Below are 22,377 nucleotides of genomic sequence, written 5' to 3'. Positions count from 1 at the left end.
TAGTTATTTAGATCATCTCCTCGGCCAACATCACTCCAAATCAATCATTTTAAAATGTGTTTTGAGAAGTATTTTAATGTGTCAAACTCCTTGTTTGTCACCTCCTATAATGATCATGTCATTCACATAAAGGAGAAGGAATATAATACCTACATCAAAAATCTTAACAAACAAAGTTTTGTCAATTAGACAAGATTGAAACCCAACATTAAGTATAACTTGACTAAACTTTTCATACCAAGCCTTTGACGCTTGTTTAAGGCCATACAAGGCCTTATCTAAATAAAGGGACTTTCCTTTAGGAATAATTATACCAGGCAGTGCTTCCATATAGACTTCTTCAATCAATTTTCCATTAAGAAACACATTATTAACATCCATGCGATATATAAGTCATTTCTTTTTAGAAGCAAGGGCTACTACATTTCTAACTAACTACGATTCTAACTGTGGTCATCCTAGCAACTGGGGCAAAGGTTTTCTCATAATCTACTACATAATCTTGCGAGTATCTCTTGGCAACTAACCTAGCTTTAGGCATTTCAATAGTTTCATCACTCTTGATTTTTATCTTAGACATTCTAGGTATTCGTCTTTTATAAAGCATTTGATTCTACCCTCATGACTTCTACATATTTATGATGTTTCTTTGTTTCAGCATATTTTGAGGGTTCTATATAGGAATGTATCAACGCAATGTAAGTTTGATACTTAGGTGAAAAGGACTTACAAGACACAAATTTCTCAGGGGGAGGGGGTTTTAATACTCTGGATGACCTTCTAGCTTGTATTTCTGCATGATTATTAGTATATTTTTCAAGGGCACATGGATGTTCAAAATTACTACGCCTGGAATATTGGATACAATTTTGATCTCGAGATTATTCTTTACTTATCTCATTATCATGAGATTTTTTCACTCACTATATCATTTCTGATTTTCTGATCCTCATCAAGATCAGCATCATAATCATCAAACTTTGGAATTAGATCCAACAGAAAAGATGCTTAGTTATTTTCTTAGGATTTTCAAAATAAAAAAAAATCTTTTTCTAAGAAAGACACATTTCTTGAAACATACAATTTTTTATTTTTAAAGTCAATGCATCTATAGCTTTTTTGGTTATTTGCATATCCCAAAAAAACACAAGAAATAGCACAAGGAGAAAGTTTATCATTTTTATCAATGAAAACAAAACATTTGCACCCAAAACTCTTAATCTAGAATAATCAGGATGAGTTTAAAAAGTTTTTCAACTTGTGATATATTTTTCAAGAAAACAGATGACATTCTGTTAATAAGATAAAAAAACGCAATCAATGTGGCTTCAGCCTAAAATTCTTTAGGTACTTGATTTGATTGAAATAAGCAAGGTTCTTGTGGTTTCTATGATATGTTTATGTTTTCTTTCGGTCAAGTCATTTTGTTGTGGAGTGTAGGGACAAGATTTTTTTATGTGTAATACCATTTAAATATATGTAATCTTTAAATTCTTTTGATAAAAATTATCTCCCTGAATCGGTGCGAAAGATCAAGACATTTATTTGAAATTTATTTTTGACCAAATTGTGAAATATTTAAAAGTACGAAAAAACTTTAAAATGTGTTTAAGGAAATAAATTTGTGTGTTTAGTAAAATCATCAACAAGGATTACATAATATGTAAATCCACCCTTTGATATAATAGGTGTTGGGCTCCAAACATCGGAATGCACTAACTCAAGCGGTTGTGTAGAGACAAAAGTTCTTTCTTAAAATGGCAAACTTTTCATTTTGCCAAGAATACAATCTTCACATGTAAAATTTTCAAGATTACAAAATTTTTTCAAAAGTGTTGGATTTTGGATACATTAGGATGACCAAGTCCTTTACACCATAAATCCAAAACAAGTTTTTGAACATTATAACAAAAAGTATTCTTGGGTTTTCCAAAAAATTCATGTAGTATATATAAGCTTCCTTCTCTATGGCCTTCCCCAATCAACTTCCCTGACTGGCGATCCTACACTTGATAACCAATAGAAAAGAAGAAAATATTATACTAATGGTCAGATAATTGAGAGGCATAAACGATTTAGGTTTAACTTGACAATATATCTAATTTTTGAAATAGAGAACCTTTTTGAAATATTTTTCAAAAAATTTTATTACCTTTATCTCAAGAGATGTTCCATCAACTGTAAAAACATTTGACCCGCTTGAGTTACGATATTCAGATAAAATATCACCATTTGGTGTCATATGAAATGAGGCACCTGAGTCAAGAAGCCAAAAAGATTTACTGGGGTCAGAGATGCCAACAGAAGAGACCACAACTCTGATTGATTAAGCTCCTTTGAATAGAGGTTGAAGAGCTTCTACGAGTTGAGTAAAGGGTGTGTACCCAATGGTTGATTCTTGTGTAGCTTTGAACTCACTTGACTCTTGAGTAACGGAGGCTACCTTCTTCTCATAAGATCTCTTTAGTTTAGGAAAATATGTCTTGACATGTCAAGACAATAATAGCAAATAATTTTTTTCTCAAATTCATTGCCTTGCTTTCCATAGTTATCATTGTTTGGTTTTCCATAATGTGGTGGTTTGTAAGCATGGACATGGTTTCCCGACCTATAGGGATGCACATTGAACCGAGCTGGCTCGGGCTCGGCTAGATTAAAGCTCAACTCGGGCTCGTCCGCTTCGTAAATGAGTCAAGCTTGAATCGATGTATAAAGCTTGAACGACCTGTTGGGGGCTCGACAGGCTCAATAAGGCTTGGTTCATTGCAAACCCCATATATATAATATCTTTGCGAAAAAAATTAAAATTGCATTGTTACTATAATGGGTAGGGTGTTAGTCTTTATTAAGAACGTGTTGGATTTGAATCCCACCTTTTGTATCTTTTTTCGCTGAGAATTTTTAGTAATGTATAGAATTTTTTCAGTAATAACAATCAAAAGACATGTTTTGGCTTAATGGAAGAGTTATTGATTAGTATATGAAGGACCTCCATGATTTGAAAGAACATGGTTCCAAAGGATTTTGAATCGTTATTGGTTCTACTTCTTTCTATGCCTCATGGATGACATCTTTTTGTCCTTCTTTAACTTAGGACAACAGGGCTTGATGGGCCCCAGCTCTCCACAGTTATGACATGTTATTATATTTCTTCTCTCGTTGTCATCATATCTAGGTCTCCCATAGTAAGGTTTTGAAAAATGAGGTGGTTTGTAGACATTTATATTGGTACTCGATCTTGACACGACCAAAACATTATCCTTGAACTCCTTAAAATTGAACATGGATTTCAACCTTATCTCCTCCATGCATACTTGAGTCAAAGACCTCATGCAAGTGAAGAGGTTTTTCTCTATGAATGATATTAACCCGAACTTGTTCAAATTCGGATCTAACACGCCTAAAAAATTGGAACAATTGTTCCTCATGCTTGTATTTCTTTCATTCTTGAGCATCATTAAGTGTCTTCCATATAGGATCAAGCTTAGTTAATTGATCCCAAAGTCTTTTGAGGGTACTATAATATTCCCTCACCGTTTTATCACCTTATTTGCAATTATGTATTTTGTCTTGTAAACATCTTTTTAGGTATATATTTGTTTAACATATTCTCAAGCTCCATCCACTCTTTCAAATTCAAGAATTTCAGAACATGGCTCATCATGCATACTACCTATAAAGAGAGAAAGAACTTTAGCATGGCCCACTTTTCACTCTTTATAGTTTTTTTTATAATCAAGCATAGCTTTTCCCTTTCAACTCCCTTAAGACTCTCTTTCTTAGATTCATCATCGGCTCCAACAATCATTATTGTGAGAATCGGTTATGGTTCCAATGTCAAACCATCAACAAATTGCCACATATTTTTACCCATGAGGCTTCTTTTCACCACCACGGCCCACATATTGTAGTTTTTCCCATTAAATTTGATGGGAACAACCGTTACAATTTCTTTATCAACCATAGCGAAAAAGAAAAAGAGATAGAGAGACAAAGAGGAGAGGAAATAAGAGAAGATTACAAGTTGTTAAAGAACTTTGATGGCGCGCTTCCTGAGGCAATGAACCAATGCTCCACCAATCTCATGATCCTCTTCTTGATCTTAACGTACAAGTTACAACCCAATAGCACCAAAGCTTTGATACCATGTAATAAAATAAGACAAATACAAACAAATGCCTCTTATGGGCAAGTACAACGTACACAAATGGAGACCACTTATGGGTCAAGATACAATCACATACACAATGTCACTTATGAGCAAGAGAGACAACATAAAAAATATAAATAATTTATTGAGAGAGTGCTTGAGAACAAACATAAAAGAACAAGAGGGGGGTCAAACCTATTTATACACGAGAGGCAGTCTCAATAGAGTTGTTGGACACTTCCAACAATTCTATTGACTAGTCAAAAAAGAACCCAAGAACTCTATTTGGTATTTGACCAAATAGTTCCTATAAAAACATAAAAGGACAAAAAAAGAATAAAGTAAAAGTACTAATGTGCCCCTAATGGGCACAGCCTATTACAAGAACTGAAATAACCAAAATACCCCTAATGGTATTATATCATTATAAATACATACATATATATATATAGAAAAAGTGGTAGTTGCACAACAGTTAGGTGCACAGCTACCAGCGCAAAAAACGCTAAAATGCACTATTTGTGCATTTTAGAATTTTTAGCGGTTGTTTTTTACCGCCGCTAAAGGTCAGTTTTTGTTGGGACCTTTAGCAATGGTCAAAAACTGCTGCTAAAGGGGAAAATGCGCAAATAGCTCGTTTTGCCCCCTTTTCGCATTTTTTTGTGGTTGTCCATCACGCCCTGCGATGGACGGCCACAGGCATTCTGTCGGTAGCTGTGCACCTAAGGGTTGCACAACTAACACTCACTCTATATATACGCATGTATATATATGTGAATACATACAAAGCATATATATATATAAGGTGGACAGACAAGTGCAGTACACATGTTAATGTGGAAATATTGATTAACAAATAAAGAATGAGCATGAAACCTAGGAATATTGCCATCAAAATAGAAATCCAAGGAACAAGTTTTGAGATGATTTCCACATTATGGAGAGATATAAAACTGCACTAATGCAAAAAGATGCATGATACTGATTAAAAAAAAGATAAAAAGGAGCAAAATTGTAATGACTTGAAGTTGAATAGTGAGCAGGATCATGCAAGACTATGGTATCACGGAACTCAAGAGCTAGAAAGAAGTGGGGAAATGGAGTCCATAAAAACTCCATGTAAATGGGAGAAGACTTGATAATAATATGTATATGTGTGTGCAAGCCTATATCATGTAACCGCTCATCTGTGTTTCTGGCTTTGAAGAATAAATGTTTCAGCATATTGAAACAAGTCTCCTACTTGTATAGCAGCATTCTTTGCACTAGTTAGGAGAATACTCATAACAACAATCAGTTCCTTCTGAACCTCTCCACTATCCAAAGGGCATGATCCAAACGCTAAGGCTGATCTATTACTGTCATATGACACGGTGTCCTAACATCCAAATGCATGTGAAAGTGTCACAACCAAGCAACAGGATGCATATGCTGCCAGGATGCTTTCATAAGGCTGCATGTTTTCTACTAGTACATACAATATTAGACAAGGTAGAAAATGGGTCTTACACAGATTAAGAATCTCATGCTGTGAATCCTTTGAATGGGTTACCTCATTATCTAAACCTGGTATGCCCACATCAAATACAGTGTTGACAAGGTGTGGTCAAGATTCTATCACTATTCAGCAAGAGACCCTCATGTCAGAGAAATGATTTCCAGCAACACATGTCTGCCTAACATTAGCCCCTTCATATATCTTAGCCTTCAATGAGAGATACTTTTAGGTAGACAGTTTATGCAAGATGCCATGATACCAAACGCTTCACAGTACCAGACATAATAAACAAGATTCCATCAAAAGAATAAGAACAACTATTTATTAGTTTCGCTTAGAAATCAAAATTTCCAGTAATTCGAAATTCAAATTAAAGCTCAAAAGGTGAAACGCGTGCAACATGGAGAAATTACCATCATGCTAGATAAAGGGGAAAGGCTTGGGAGTGAATGTTCTGTTTGCCCATATGGATATGCCGAAACAGTAGCTTGGACAGTGTTTTCGAATGCATAACTAGGCACAGTTGACGGATATGGGTACAGATGTGCTTGTGCAGCTTCTACCTTATCATCTTTTACAACCTCCGGTTGAGAAGGTGCAGAATCGTAATTATCCAGAGAACTGCTTCTAGGAGAAAGATTCTCATGTGCAGCAGCTTGTAGATGATCATTCTCACAGTATTCAGAGTTTCTGCAGGAAGCTTGAGTTAATCATGTGGTATAAGTTCACAGATTAAATGGGTTTGGTAGCAGCATACCTGGTACCAGATTCCCCTATGGAAGACGAAACTAGTGTTACAGAAGTCTCCTCCAGATTACACTTTGAAGTGTTTGATGCAAAAGATGTAGAAAATGCAGGACTGATACCAGATCCAAAGCTACCAAAGCTCAAATGGGAGCAATCTATCGAAGGATCTTGAAGATGGTCAGGCATTATTACTGCCATATTATTCTCCAATCTTGATGATGCAATTTCCTCGTTCTGTAAACTCAGTTGCTGCAACTTTGCAACATTTGATGACAAGGCTGTGCTAACAGCCTCAACAGATGTAGGAACACGGTAATCTTTTAGAGAATGTGCTGAATCATCCCCAACCCCTGAAGCAAGAAACCAAAAGATCGTCAAGTTAGGCATGCAAATCTCATAAACCTATAATCTATCATATAACTAAATAAACTACATAATTGTCATCTAACCCCATCATTGCAAATTCAATTCTTTAAGTTGATTTCTTTTATAGCTTGCAGCCAGCAACTTTTCTTTTCTTTGCATTGAAATAATTCATGAGTTCCACCTCATATGGACCATGCATCAGGAGTTGCTTTAGCAACTCCTTTGTATTTAATAATCCAGGTGGGCATCATGTACAGAACAACTTAAATGGCAGGAAAGGAGGCAGCAATATTGGCACTCTACAATATGATCAAGGCAAAATCTTTGTAACTAATGGTAAGCCTCGTCTCATATGTGACTTCAAGTCTGATAAGTTTAATTTGTTGAGGAGGTGATCTTGAGCAGTTGCCAACATGTTACGAGCTTCAGGTAAATCCCAACACCATCCATCTTACCCTAAGGGAGCATTTGAGAGCCTCAGAACTATCCAAGGATCTCAAACTGAGATTTGATGATCTCAAACCCTCAGAGTTCTGGTCCTATCTCTACCCATCGGAGCAGAAATCTGAGGATCCCATATTGTCAGAACTCAGAACTGAGATCCCATGTATGGGAGGAGGTTGGAACTGGCTTGGGCTTCACGCTAGATCTGGCATCGATGGAAGTGCCCACCAATCACACCTAGAGAACCATGGTATTCAAACTCCCCTTAAATGTCTACAGATTCCACTTCATTCTCATGTGCATTATGCATAACCCAAACTGGCCAAATCTATATACAGCTACAGAGAGAAGCAGAGCAAGATGTGACCGCAAGGATAGTTTCTAGTGGTAGGAAAGAACAGCCCTATGCCTTCCATAAACATAACTCTTTTGGGGTCTCAAAAGATAACATCCATAATCCATCATAAACTTAGTGAATTCATGCATGCAATTTAAATTTCCACATTACAGTACAGACAGAGAAGCAGCACGAGATAAAAGTCACAGGACCAGCAGACCACTACATGCCTGGAAGGATAGTTTCTAGTGGTGGAAAAGAATAGCCTTTCTTACTGAAAAGAATACCACTATAAGCCTGGAACTAGAACAGTAAGACATGTTAAGATACCAACATTTTTACCTCATCAAAATCGAGGATGAAATCCTCTCATTCATTTTTGTTTTTTCTTCCTTTTTTTATCAATAATTTGGGATGTGGTACGTGAGAGCACCAATGTCTCTGTGCGTGGAAGCACAAGGCTGCTATCCCACATGGATACAGCTGTCGATTTGATGATACAGCCAGTTTTATGGACTTTTCTAGTAGAAACAATATATGAAGGGATAAGGTATGGGGTGAAAATAGGGTGTCCGTGTGACAGTGTGCAGCAATGTCCTGTCCCATGTGTCCTAGTCTTACAAAACTCTCCTGTCATGTGTAGAGATTGTGTCCAGTACCTGTATCTATGTCTGTGTGACATAGTCAGGAAGGCGGATGAAATGAAATGAGGGTCTTCTACAAAAGCACTTAGATCCACAAACAAGAGTGTCTAGACAGACACTTGAGCACAACCCTTAAGAAGGGTATAAAAGGAACAACAATAAAAATAATAAATCTTTATTGAATATTGAAAATGCTTAATAAGCATTCAAGTTACAAATGAGAGGGGTCTGACCCTTATTTAAAACAGAGTTACCAGTCGAGGAAGCGGAAGCGGGAAGCGATACGGGAAGCGGGAGCGGGAAGCGAGGCACTTTCAAAAATTTAGGAAGTGGGGGACTACTTAGAAGAAAATTCTGAACTGTCTCGGAAGCGACTTAGGAAGCGAACCGGAAGCGAGGGGGAAGCGAAAAAAATGAAAAAAATGGGGGAAGCGAGGGGGAAGCGCGGGGAAGCGTGGGGGAAGCGTGCTTCCCATAAAAGGGAAGCACGCTTCCCAAAAAAGAGGGACGCTTCCCCTCATGCTTCGGAAGCGCGACGTTTCGCGCTTCCGAAGCGCGCTTCCCCTTTTACCTAGGCGCTTCCGGTAACTCTGATTTATACACACATGAGATGAGGGAGTGAGATAGACTCAATAGAGTAACGACTCTATTTAGAGCCGTTGGACCTAGTCCAATGTCTCTTTGTTTAGTAAAGTCTTGACTAAGACTTGACTTACAAAGGTATTCTAGTTCTATGTGAACTAGATACCAAAAAACCAGAAAAAATACATAAGGAAAAGGAAAGATAAAAATAAAATAAATATATATAATAATAATATAGTATAATATTATTATTATTATATATATTACAATGTTTACATGTTTATATTACATTTTAACAGCGGACATCCTGCTTTCAATCAAGTCATGAGATAATAATTCAACCAAGTTTGCTTTCAAATAAAATAAAATGCAAGATCTAGGAAGGTGGATTTTTTCTAGGCTCTCAAAATATTTTAATGAAATTAGAATGAAGTATTTGGTGCCTACATATGTTTCCTTCATCATGCTGAGGATCTCAAGAGTAAACAATCCCAAACAAAATGACATGTCATCAAAGACTGAGATTCCTTCAAATTGTAAATTGTGATTAATATGGTTTGCACAAACCACAAAGCAGCTTAGTTTGCAAATCAAAAGTTTTTCTCATGCCACCTACAAGGGAATGTAACATTCTATGAGTGAAACAAATAGATATGGAAAGTCATGTAATGAGACTAAGCATAAGAGGCCGTAATGAACCATGCATACCCAAGCTAATACCCTTGGGTCATCTAAGCTTGGAGCAATGTCAAACCAGAACAAATAACCCTGACGCTTACAAATTCTTTAGACATTAAACTCCAATATTATGATGCAGAGAAAACCATCTTCCAAAAAATACATGCATGAATTGCATTCATGGATTTTCTCCAAAGCTATGTCAAAAAGACACGTGTACATGACTCGTAAATGTCACATGGATTTGGCATAATTTTGAAAAGTATGACCAGCAATATGTGTGTGTGTGTATATATATATATGTGCTTTATAATTCATTTAAAAAGTTTTTTGGTGTTTTGTATTAAGTATTTAATAAAATAGTTTCTTATTAATATATAGAATTAATATAAATGTTTTTTAGGGAAAATATAAAATATTTTATGTTCTCACTTAAAGGGGGCACTCTTATAATATTCGTTAAGCAGGATGAGATTGACAATCTCTTTCTCTGTCCAATCTACTCCAATGACCCTCTCTCTAATGACGTGTTGGATGATAAAACCATAAAAAGAGAGCCATGACAGTCTGATATGTCCTCTCTCTCTCTCTCTCTCTCTCTCTCTCTCTCTCTCTCTCTCTCTCTCTCTCTCTCTCTCTCTCTCTCTATATATATATATATATATATATATATATATATATATATTAGGGCGGACAGGTTGAAACTCAAACAAAAGATTTGAACTGAAATGAAAGTGAACTGACACGCATCCGACACGGTGTGTCGGAGTTTGTGTCAGTATGTATCATTCATGACACAATCCTATTTAGGCATGTCACTGTGACAGCTCCAAAGCAGAACCTTGTGTTGGTTTTCTAACAGAAAACACCATATATAGATATATGTAATGGTGATGAATTGCAATAAAAAATTGGTTCTTAGATTACCTCCTGAGTGTTCAAAAGAAAGTCCTTGAGATTGGTATGAAACATGGCCATTGAAGTGAGCATCATTGAAATGACTGGAGTCATGTTGGACTGCAGAATTCTCCATTACGATATGCACATCAGATGCTGATGCACTTCCACTTATGTCAGCAGATAAAGGTTGAACACCAAGATTTTGATCTGTAATGGGCAGTTCATCTAGCCGAGAGCTGGAATTCATGCTGAGTTTCTCGGTCTGCAGACTTGGTATATCATTCAGGTCAGCATAAACTACAGAGGCACTGGATGGCTCTGATATGGAAGATACATTCATGGACTGTTCTACCACTGACCAGCCATCACCAGTCACACACTGGGTCGCGGCTATATCTGGTTCACGGTTCAATGCATTTTGGACCTTGGATGAATGGTCTTGTGAAGTTAGTAACTCATGTGGAGATACAGGTGGAGTAGTTGTGCTAATAAAGGGTTGCTTGACACCATGGTGGGATAATTGTGCTGGATTTGCATTTTGCAGTGTCTGGGAAGCTGAAATGGCTGAAACCAGCAAGCTAGATGGCTTACTCTGTGGCCTTCCAGACTTGACAATGTCAGCCAAGCAAGGCTGACCCGGGATTCCAACCCATGCAGATTGATAACCTGATGTAGGCTGCAAAGACAAAGAGGTACCACCATCTGAATCTCCTGTATGCATGGTGCTCTCAACAGACACAAAATCACTGCAGAAGACAAAAATAAATAAATAAGAGGCGAAAAAAAGTTCCACCAGATGAAAAATAAGAGAACATTTTGAATCAGAAATCTTAACAGGAAAAACTGGTCAACCAATCTGCAAATAGATACATAGATTTTAATGCAAAACAATCTAAAAGAAGAAATAACCTAAAAAATCAAAAATTCAACAAGAAATCATATTATTATCAGCACTCTTTTTCCCCCCTCCAGAAGGCAAGCTCAGGGTAACCCCCAATGGGATTCAAACCCGAGACCCCATGGTTATGATAGGGAGGCCAAACCATCCAACTATATAATCTGACCCTTATTATCAGCTCTCTTACTAATGCAACAAATGAAGAAAAAGAAGACAACAAATTCAAGGAAAAATATATAATATAAAATCGGTGGCTGCAGAATTTCAAAAATGTCAGGTTCTCGAGACTGTTGAGAAATTGAAATTCATGGAGTTCAGTTTCGAGAATTATTAATCAACATTATATATTCTGATTTGGTTTTTCAAGGTAAGCACTGATAATTGCTATAAATTATCAGAGTCTCTTAGGTGCATTTTTCATGAAGGACACTGGAAAAGAATGGGATATCACCCATATGATTCATTTCCAAAAAATTGGAGCAAAACAAAAACATCATGAATTGCATTAGGGCAAAAGAAAACAAACTAATGGATAATTACCAAATATAGCAACCACATCCATAGTTATAGAAAGACACATCAAAGCATGATTTGTTTCACATTAAATTACCACTTTCCTGCAAAATTAGAAATGAAAAAAAAAAACAATAGTACTCAGCAATGCTGTAAGTATCGTACGATACGGTACGATACATATTGTTACCAAGGTTGTAAGTATTGTATTGTTATCTGTATCGATCGGGCCCAAAATAAGATACATATCGTATCATAGAGCAAAAAATCATAATTTTTAATAAAATAAAAAAATAAAAACATGAAAAATAAAAAACTAGCAAAAATTCTAAAAAAATCATAACACATGAAACAATGATGAATTGTACAAAATACAACCATAAAATTACATATGAAGCATCTATGTCTCTATGAGTTGCATAAGACATCATCAAACAACAACTATCTCACAAGAACAATGCAAAATATTAAATATTTTGCAATTAAGGACATGCTACAAGACTCATACTTTCATATTACATAAACAAAAATATTATGGCAATAGTTGCATTCAATTTTCAATCGGATTTCACTTAATATTTGAGTGTCCTATTGCCATGTCGGATCATTTGATGCCATCTTTGTTGGAGGAGTATGGAGCCTAATTTCTATCGTGATATAAATCTCTTAAGTTGGCGGGGGGTTAGAGGGGGAAGTGCCCCCCGAAGCAAAAAAAAATGGAGGGTAGCTTTATAATTTTACTCATAATAAATATTTTTTTACCTTAACCCACTACTTTGAGTGAAAAAATGGTGAAAATACACTTTTACTTTAGCACACTGCAAAAACCCTCTCCCTTGAGCACGGATCGACCCCCAAATCGCTCTCACGAGTACTAGGGTCTGTGGATGCCTCTCTAATGGCTTCTACACAAATGAGGGAGCCAATCCTCAAGAAGTCTTTAAAACCCAAAACTAGAAAATTATGATTCGACCATTTTTTAAGTGCATCGACCATGTATTGTACAATACACCTTGTATCGTATGATATGGACATATGGACATGTGTCGTACGAAACACCCAATACATATACGATACACACTCGGTATCCCGATGCAAGCGCATATCATATTAATATTCCTTATAGTAATGATATGTATCATACGATACGGTATGATACATACAACAATGATTGTTACTATGTATTCGAACTATATGATACGCACTCGTATCACGATACGAGTGTGCATCGTATCCGTATTGGGTGTATCGTACAGTACGTTCACTTTAAAATACCCAAAACTTTTTTTTATTTTGGGTTTTAAAGACCTTCTTAGGGTCAATTTCTTCATTTGTGTAGAGGCCATTAGAAGAAAAGTCAAGCACTCATAGGAGACTTGAGAGTGTTTTGGGGTTCGATTCTTGTGCAAGGAAGAGGCGTTTATGGTTTTCTTGTGTAAGAGTGCATTTTCACCCAATTTTCACTCAAGTGAGATAAGGTAAAAAACCATCGCTCTTTGCTTCATTTGTGTATAATTAAAGTTGAAGGAGGGTAAGCTCCTTTTTTTTTTATACTTTTATAATATATTACTTTACTTTTAGTTTTTTACCCTTAATCCCATTTTTTGTGCCCTTAGAACTCAAAATTTGTCCTTAAGTGTGTTATTAAGCATTGTTTTACATCTTTGTAATGAACAGATTTAGTAATTCGTGCTCTAGGAGGTCGATGGAGGGTGGAGGTCTTCGAGGATGTCTCTCAAAAGATTCTGCATTGAGATATTGTACACTAGTTGACTTGAAAATGTGATTGAAAGGAATAGTAAAGTGTAACTTTTGTGGTTTTGTAATGCATGAAGGATTGTATAGATTTAAACGTTATGTTGTAGGGCATAGAAACTCCATTGTGAAATTATGTACACATCACATTCATATTGATATTTATGTTGAGCTTCTTACTAGTCTTATAGAGGTTGATAAAAGAAAGTCACAAGTGTATGCAACATTTGTTGGAGAGAAATTGCCAGAAGTGGTCCTTGATTCAGAAAAAAATTTGTAGGAGGGAAATTGCCACAAGTGGTCCTTTATTCAAAAGATGAAGATGGCCCATCATCATCTCAAGCCACTGAAAGATACAATAAACGAAAGAAATCATTGAGTTGAAGCTTGATAGTGAAGATGACTTTTATATATAGACATGTTTCTGAACTCTAGCTTGTATGCCTTTCCCCTTAGCATGACATTATGTAACTAAAAAAATGTAACTTTAACTTTTGTAATGAGTTATGAAAGCATTTTGGCTTTTGAATATTATTTTGTCTTAACCGATTGTATTTGTGGTGATTAGATGTGGCTACACAACCAAATGTGTGGTTGTTAAATGTTTAATGACATATCTATGTTAAGTTAATCTTATTACATAAATATATTATGTTTTTGTATTCTATGATTTTTTCAGATTTTTAAAGACTTTTTTAGTGAAATTTACGATTTTTTACGATACGTGTCTTACTTTGGGCCTGATCGATACGGGTTATGATACACTACTTACAACCTTGGTACTCAGTACTACAGCATCTTAGTTTAAGAATTTGATAGCAATATTTTCAGGTTAGTGACACAAGTATTAACTCAGTGGAATGTATATCTAGTAAGACCTAAGCATATATATATATATATATATATATATATATATATACATATATATATAGAGAGAGAGAGAGATCCACACTTGTTTGAACTGGTTGTAAACAAGTGACTTGAACAACACATAGAAACATATATCAACTAGACCTAAGCACAGAGAGAGAACTGCACTCACCAGTAGAGGAGGATTATGTCAATGGTCCACCCTCAGTTCAAACTCATTTTAACTGGTTGTAAAAATTATTATAACATTTAGGACGTCCCATAACATATGTTGTTCATAAACAATGAAGGCACTATTAAAACTTAAAATCTAAAGATATCCAAACTATACATAAGAAAGAAAATTTATTATAATCTGGATGCTCTAAACATATTTGAATCTAGATATGCAGCAGGGCCACCTTTCTTTGGAATACCATAGAAGCTAATATATGGTTATTTATTAGTTGTTTACAGCAAGGTCCCCAAGGGTCACCGACATGGTCTCTGCTTGTGGATAGGGATGTCTCCCCCTATTCCAAGCACGGGCTACCCCGTCTGAAAGGTGAAGCAGGAGGCTCCCAGGGGGCACCCACAGACTTTTATGCCACTAGGATGTCAAGCTTAGGCACAGCAGGATAAATCCAGCACAGCCAGGTCTCCAATCCTGAGTGTGGTTTCTCCACGTACTAAAAGGGAGAGAGAGAGAGAGAGATCATATAAGTGCAACAGATAGCTTAAGGTATTATATTAGCATATGGAAGAAACAAAGACTTGATTAGGCAAGCACACTGCACACATTGATTTAGGTATAGAAAGCCTCTCGGCTGGTAGAAAGACCTCCCTTCAAGATCTATAGTTGCTCTTTAATTGTCGCTTTGTAAGACAATAACACATAGTAGATCAATCTCCTCAGCATTCATCTCATCACGTGAGTTGCAATTTCCTGACTAAATCTCAATTGTTATGGATTACAGCACACACACACATATATTGCGCATGCATGAATGCACACACACACAGATTAATAATTACCATTTTTCATATAAAATGGACCATAAATCTAACTCTTCTGTGAAAGCATCGGGAAAACCATAAAAATGATCACGGATTTCAAAATTTATGTCACATCAACTCCCTTAGGTCCACAACTTCAGAAAAATCTAGTCTGATGAACTAGATGATAATAAGAGTTGCAATATGGCCATTGAATTAAATCATTTCTTAGTTCCTACTTAGTTCCTACTTAGTTCCCTATTATGCAAATTTGTAATCCCAATGACAGGAATTAGATTATTAGAAAACCCAGAATATACATAGTTTTGGATGGGTAAGGTTGTCAATTCCACCAACCTGCAAACATATCCCTCATATTAAAGACAGTAGAAGTTGAATGATGATCACTGTTAGAAATTCATGTATTTTATTTTCTTGTATTTATTCTTTTCTTTCTTTTTCATTTTGTATTTTCTTTCTTTTTACTTTTTTGTTTTTTCTGTTTTTGACTGTAGACTAGCTGTTGGGCTACATCACAACCGCTCTATTTAGAACCGTTGGGAAGATGCCCATCGGCTAGCTCTCCTTTTCAGCCTGTATAAATAGAGGGCTAATGGCCCCATTGTACAGAGTGTTTTTTGAGAGATTTTCTCATAATAAAGATTTAACATTTTTTATGTGCTTTTAGTGCATTTTATGATATTTATGTGTCTTAGTGCACTTTTTGTGAGTGAATATTATTATCAAGTCCTTTGTAGACTTTATTAGCACCAATACTTGTACTTCTTCACATGGTATCAGACCCGGGTTGGCTACCTTGCCTATATTTACTCGTGGAGGCTGCCTCGTAAAGTGTGTTGGTAGTTGCATCGTAAAGTGTGCTGGTGATTCTCCTTTGATTGTGATTCCTCCCTCTTCAATATGGCTAAATTCTTGTCTCATAACTCAAGCAGCTCCAACTTCGTTCCACCATTCAAGCTTGACGGTAGCAACTACATCATTTGGGCGGGACATTTGGAGACATTCATAAAAGGTCAAAGATTATAGAGGTACGTTAGATGTACTATTTCCAAACCTACTCATAAACTTACTATATGTGAAAATAATGTTGAGACAAATCTCGAAGGAAAAAAATGAGAAAAAGCAATAGCATTGGAGGAATATTATAAAAAAAATTAGATGAATCGGACATGAAAAATGTAAAAATTTTATCTTGGATGCTAAGTGAGGTAGAAACCAAAATTGCCTCAAATCTTTTATGCTACAAAAAGGCAAGTGAGGCATGAGAATATCTTAAAGGTATGTTTACCAAAAAAGATATGGCTCATAAGTATTATCTCCAAGAAAAGGCTAGAAACATCAAACAAGGAGATAAGAATGTTAGAGACTATTTTATGGAATTATCTTCCATTTGGACTCAACTCGCTCAATTTGAACCAAAATGGGAAGAAAAATGTATTGAGTTGCGGAGGGCTCAAGTTGAAGAAGATAGATTTTTTGCCTTTCTTTATGGTTTGAGACCCGAGTTTGAATAAACTAGAGCCTCTTTGCTATCTTCCTCATCACCTCCTCCTGTTCATGAAATTCTCACTAAACTTAGTAGAGAAGAAACTAGACTTAATATGAGCAAAAGTGATAATGTTCTTGCTACACATAGTATCACTCAATAAGATGATTGTGCTTTTGCCATCTCCAAACCGGGAAATCATATCAAGCCTTATAGGCCTCCTCACTTCAATAAAAATCAAAATAGAGGATAATACAAAGTAATTTGTCATAATTGTTGTGAGTCTGGTGACATTAAACCACAATGTCCTAGATTCAAAAAGGACTATAGACCTCATGAAAAAAAGGTTGTGGCAGCTCCATCAAAACAAGAAGAAGACACTATAAGCCTCAAAAATCTCTCAAGTCATTGGCACAATTAACAGAGGCACTACAACCATTATTTAAAAGATCTACATCGGGGCGGCCATTGCATCTTCTTCAACTCCTGGTATGTGTTCTTGGCTTCTTGACTATGGAGCTCCATTTCATATGACCCCCACATAAGTCTATTCTATCATAATGTAAACTTAATTCAAATGCATCTTTTGTTTATACTGCCGATGGAACATCTTTGGAAATAAAAGGTATTGAAAATTTTGAAAATAATTTGACTAAAGATAACAAGTTTTACCTCCCAAAAGTTAAATTTATACCAAAATTACATCTTAACTTAATTTTTGTCTCTTAAATCTCAGATCACGGATGTGATATTGTATTCTCATCAAACAAATGTTGGGTGCATGATCATCAATCCGAGAAATTGATTGGGGAATGATCTAAGCAAGGAGATTTTATTACATGAACTCTCTTTTTATTCCAAAAGAATTTTTTTGTAATATTGCTCAAACAAAAGATATCCAAGTTTGGCATCATAGACTTGGCCATCCAAACGTAAAGAAATTAAATTTTGTACATGTTACTAAGGATCTTTGTAAAGACAATTTTGAATGCAAGGAATACATACTTGAAAAAATGATATATTTGCCCTTTGGACAAAGGACTTTTTACTCCTCCATGCCCTTTGAGTTAGTCCATTCGAATGTCTGGGGTCCAGCTCCTGTACTTTCTAAAGGAGGATTCTCCTACTATGCTGTGTTCATTGATGATTATACTAGATATTGTTGGATTTATTTTCGTAAATTTAAATTTGATGTGTTTGCATCCTTCAAAAACTTTCATAACATGATCAAAACTCAATCTGAAAGCAAGATTAAAACCTTAAGAACAGACGCTGGCGAAGAGTATTTATCAAATGATTTTAAACAATTTTTAGAAAATTAAAGCATTTTGCACCAAAGATCGTGTCCTAGAACACCTCAACAAAACAAAATTTCGGAAAGAAAACATAGACATATTATAGAAACTACAAGGACATTACTTATTTCTAGAAATGTTCCCAAAAACTTTTGGGTTGAAGTTGCTCTAACCTCAATATATCTTATCAATAGGATGCCCTCAAAATCTCTATCAAATGAAATTACCTTTGAAAAACTATTTAAGTATAAACCCAATTATCAAAGACTTAGAATCGTTGGTTGTAAGTGTTTTGTTTTAAGTGATAAAGGAGACATTGTCCTCCAAGGCTATTCCTTGTGCTTTCATTGGTTATTCTGAATCATAAAAAGGGTTTAAATGTTATGATATCAAAAATGATAAACTTTTTGTCTCAAGGAATGTTAATTTTGTTGAAAATGAAAGTGGATTTGAAGGATGTATGTCACAAAATATAAATGTTGATTACTCCTTGTTTAAACTACTCTAATTATGAGAATGATGACAGTCAACTCACTCCTATAGAGTCCCCTATTGAAAGAGAAACAATAGTTGAACCAATAGTATACACTAGAAGAAATAAGAACATATCCACTGAAAATCTAAATGCTCACAAATCATTAAAAGCTTCCTCTGAACAAATTATTCTTTGTAGATCTGAGAGAACTCCAAGAATTCCCAATAGATTCATTTTCTATGACTCATTCTCTCCTAAACATAGGGCATGCCTTTTAGCCATTCATTCATACTTTGAACCCTCCTGCTACAATGAAGCCAAAAATCTTCTTGAATAGAAAAAAGTCATGCATATCGAACTAGATGCATTGGAAGGTGCTAACACTTGGGAAATCCTAAATCTACCACTCGGAAAGAAAACTGTAGGTTGTAGATGGGTCTTCAAAGTCAAGACAAAGAGTGATGGATCCTTCGAAAGATATAAAGTTAGGTTAGTAGCTAAAGGATACTCTCAAGAGTATGGAGTAGACTATAAATAAACCTCTTCTCCTATTGCTAGAATGACAATCGTTAGAATTCTTGTGGCTATTGCTGCTGTTAAAAATTCAAATATATTTCAAATGGATGTTAAGAATGCATTTTTAAATGGCAACCTTAATGAGGAAGTATATATGGATGTTTCACCTGGGTTGATAGTTTCTAAAGGCAAAGTGTTTAGATTAAGAAAAGTCTTATATGGACTCAAACAAGCACCTAAAGCATGGTTTAACACATTTAACAATATAATTACAAAGTATGGTTTCAAACCTTGTTATACTGACAACTTTTTTTATCAAGAATTTTTTTGCATGTATTATAATTCTTCTTCCATATGTTGATTACAGGAAGCGACAAAGAAGGAATTGAAAAAGTAAAACAATTTTTGAAAAACATTTTTGAAATGACTGATCTTGGTTTTTTAACATACTTTCTTGGAATAGAAGTATCATATTCCAACAGAGGATATATATTGTCACAAACAAAGTTTGCTTTAGATATCATTGACAGGTCAGGACTATCAGATGATAAAGTTGTTGACACTCCAAAGATTGTTGGAACGAAGATGCGAATTGATGATGGGGTTCCTCTAGACAATCCAACTCCCTTCAGACAACTGGTTGGATCTCTCATGTATCTAAGTATTACAAGACCCGACATAGCTCATGCAGTTCATGTGGAGGGAATACAAATAACAGGCGTTCAACAACTGGTTTTTATGTATTTTAGGAGAGTCCTTGATTTCGTGAAAGTGCAAAAAATAACAAAAAGTGTCGATGTCATCCACAAAAACTGTGTATAGAGCAATGGCCACCACCATTATGGAGATTGTGTAGCTCAAACAACTAATTACAAATATAAGAGTTCAACTTCAGAATCCTACGAGATTATGCTTTGACAACAAGAGTTCCATATATATTGCTCGGAATCACACGTTTCATGAACGGACTAAACATATAGAAATGGACTGTCATTTTGTTCGTGCAGAATACTTAAAGAGAACAATTGACCTCCCGTGTATGACATCAAAATATCAACTTGTTGATTTCTTCACCAAGGCTCTGTGCTCACCAAGATTCAATTTTCTTCTTGACAAACTTTCGGTGATTGCACCATAAGTTTGAGGGGGACTATTAGAAATTCCTATATTTTATTTTCTTGTATTTTTTCTTTTCTTTCTTTTACTTTTTTGTTTTTTCTATTTTTGACTATAAACTAGCCATTGGGCTACATCCCAACGGCTCTATTTAGAGGGCTAATGGCCCCAACGGCTAGCTCTCCTTTTCAGCCTGTATAAATAGAGGGCTAATGGCCCCATTGTAGAGTGTTTTTTTAGAGATTTTCCCATAATAAAGATTCAACATTTTGTATGTGCTTTTAGTGCATTTTATGATATTTATGTGCCTTAGTGCACTTTTTGTGAGTGAATATTATTATCAAGTCCTTAGTAGACTTGATTAGCACCAATACTTGTGCTTCTTCACAATTAAAGACATAAAGATAAACAAGGTATACAGCTGATGAGCAAAAAAACATTGCTTGAAGGACACAAAGAGGGATTCTATTAGGGCGTGATTCATGGCACCGAAAATTTCTCCACCAAGGAGAAACTTTTGCTCTTTGCTGGGTCCCACTTGCACCATCAAACACACCCAAAATTTCCTATTTTTTTCCACCATTTTGAGGAGTAAATTGTAATGAAATATGCAGAAAAGAAATGTATGTCCTACAATGGACATTCACACATAGAAATCAAAGAACAAGTCCAAAAGAGGACATACACAAAAGCCAATAATGGCTAGAAAGCATAAAATCTTATAAATGCACTAAAGGGCTTGAAGAAGCCACACATTACAAAGGGGGAGACCCCACTTATTTATAGGCAAGAGAGGAGTGAGAGAGGGTTTAGAGAAAGGAGAGAAAAGGCACCATTGGGAGACCCAACAAGGTGTCGTTGGGCTCCCAACGGTCACAATTGTGACCGTTGGGGGCCCAACGACTCCTTGTTGGGGCCCCCAATGAAGGTGCATTTAATGCACAAAAAAGAAAAAGAAAAAATAAAGAAAAAGGAGAAAAAGGAAAAAGAAAAGAAAAAGGAAAAAAAGGAAAAAGACTATACTGCCCCTATTGGGCGATTTTACAGAAATACCCCTTATCGGGTATGGGTGAATATATTTATATATATATATATATATTTATATATATATATATAAATATATTGATTACATGTATATTTTAACACCCCCCCTCAAGCTTTACGGGGATACAACCGAAAGCTTGTTGAGAAGAAACATGAAACGAGGAGTAGCAAGAGCTTTAGTGAAGAAGTCCGCCAACTGGTACTCGGATGTGACGTAGGGCAGTGCTATGGTTCCTTTTAAGTATTCATCTCGAACATAGTGGCAGTCCATCTCTATGTGTTTAGTCCGCTCATGGAAGGTGTGATTGCTTGCAATGTAAATGGTACTTTTGTTATCACAACACATCTTCGAAGGAGTGGAGATGATTACGCCCATATCATTGAGGAGACTTCTAAGCCATACAAGCTTCATGGTTGTAGTGGCCATTGCACGATATTCCGCTTCAGTTGAGGATAATGACACCTTTTGCTGCTTCTTGCATCTCCAAGAGATCATAGTCACCTAGGAAAACACAAAAACCGGTAGTTGAGACTCTATCATTAGGGTTTTCTCCCCAATCAGCATCAGTATAAGCAATTAAATCAAGAGATGATGAAGAGGAAAGAAAAACTCCCTTAGTTATGGTGTTTTTAATGTATCTGACTATTCTTAAGACTGCACTCATGTGCACAGATGTAGGTGCATGTTGAAACTGACCGACTAAGTGAATTGCATGAGCTATGTCTGGCCGAGAGATGGATAAGTAGGTCAGGGCCCCAACAAGTTGTCGGTAGGGAGTAGGATTCTCGAGAAGTGTTCCATCTTCCAACCTTAACTTTGCATTGATGACCTCAGGGGTGTCTGCCTTCTTATCATCGGAAATGCCAGATTTGGAACAAATGTCAGCAGCAAGTTTCATCTGAGAGAGAATATACCCTCGGGGAGAGTAGGCAACTTCAATACCTAAAAAATATCTTAAGAAACCAAGGTCAGACATATCAAAATTTTCTTTTAAAACTTTCTTAATATCATGGATTCCTTGTTCATCACTTCCAGTAATGATCATATCATCAACATATAGTAGTAG

General features: G+C 35.8%; 1 protein-coding gene across 1 annotated transcript in view; it reads right to left on the bottom strand.

The window, feature by feature from the left end:
• LOC149831510 (uncharacterized) overlaps nt 1-22,377 on the bottom strand; it is a 41,030-nt gene that overhangs the window by 11,603 nt on the left and 7,050 nt on the right. Inside the window, exons 5-7 of the mRNA XM_090013924.1 lie at nt 10,374-11,092; nt 6,406-6,745; nt 6,062-6,338 (exon numbers count right to left, since the gene is read on the bottom strand). Of these exons, the coding sequence (XP_089870050.1) occupies nt 6,062-6,338; nt 6,406-6,745; nt 10,374-11,092 (1,336 nt within the window). The remainder of the gene's footprint in view (nt 1-6,061; nt 6,339-6,405; nt 6,746-10,373; nt 11,093-22,377) is intronic.

Source organism: Nuphar pumila, chromosome 7, assembly GCF_984573655.1.
Source record: "Nuphar pumila chromosome 7, dmNupPumi1.hap1.1, whole genome shotgun sequence".
Taxonomy (NCBI): Eukaryota; Viridiplantae; Streptophyta; class Magnoliopsida; order Nymphaeales; family Nymphaeaceae; genus Nuphar; species Nuphar pumila.
Note: the sequence above shows the minus strand (reverse complement) of the source record. Positions and strands in the feature narration are given on the sequence as shown.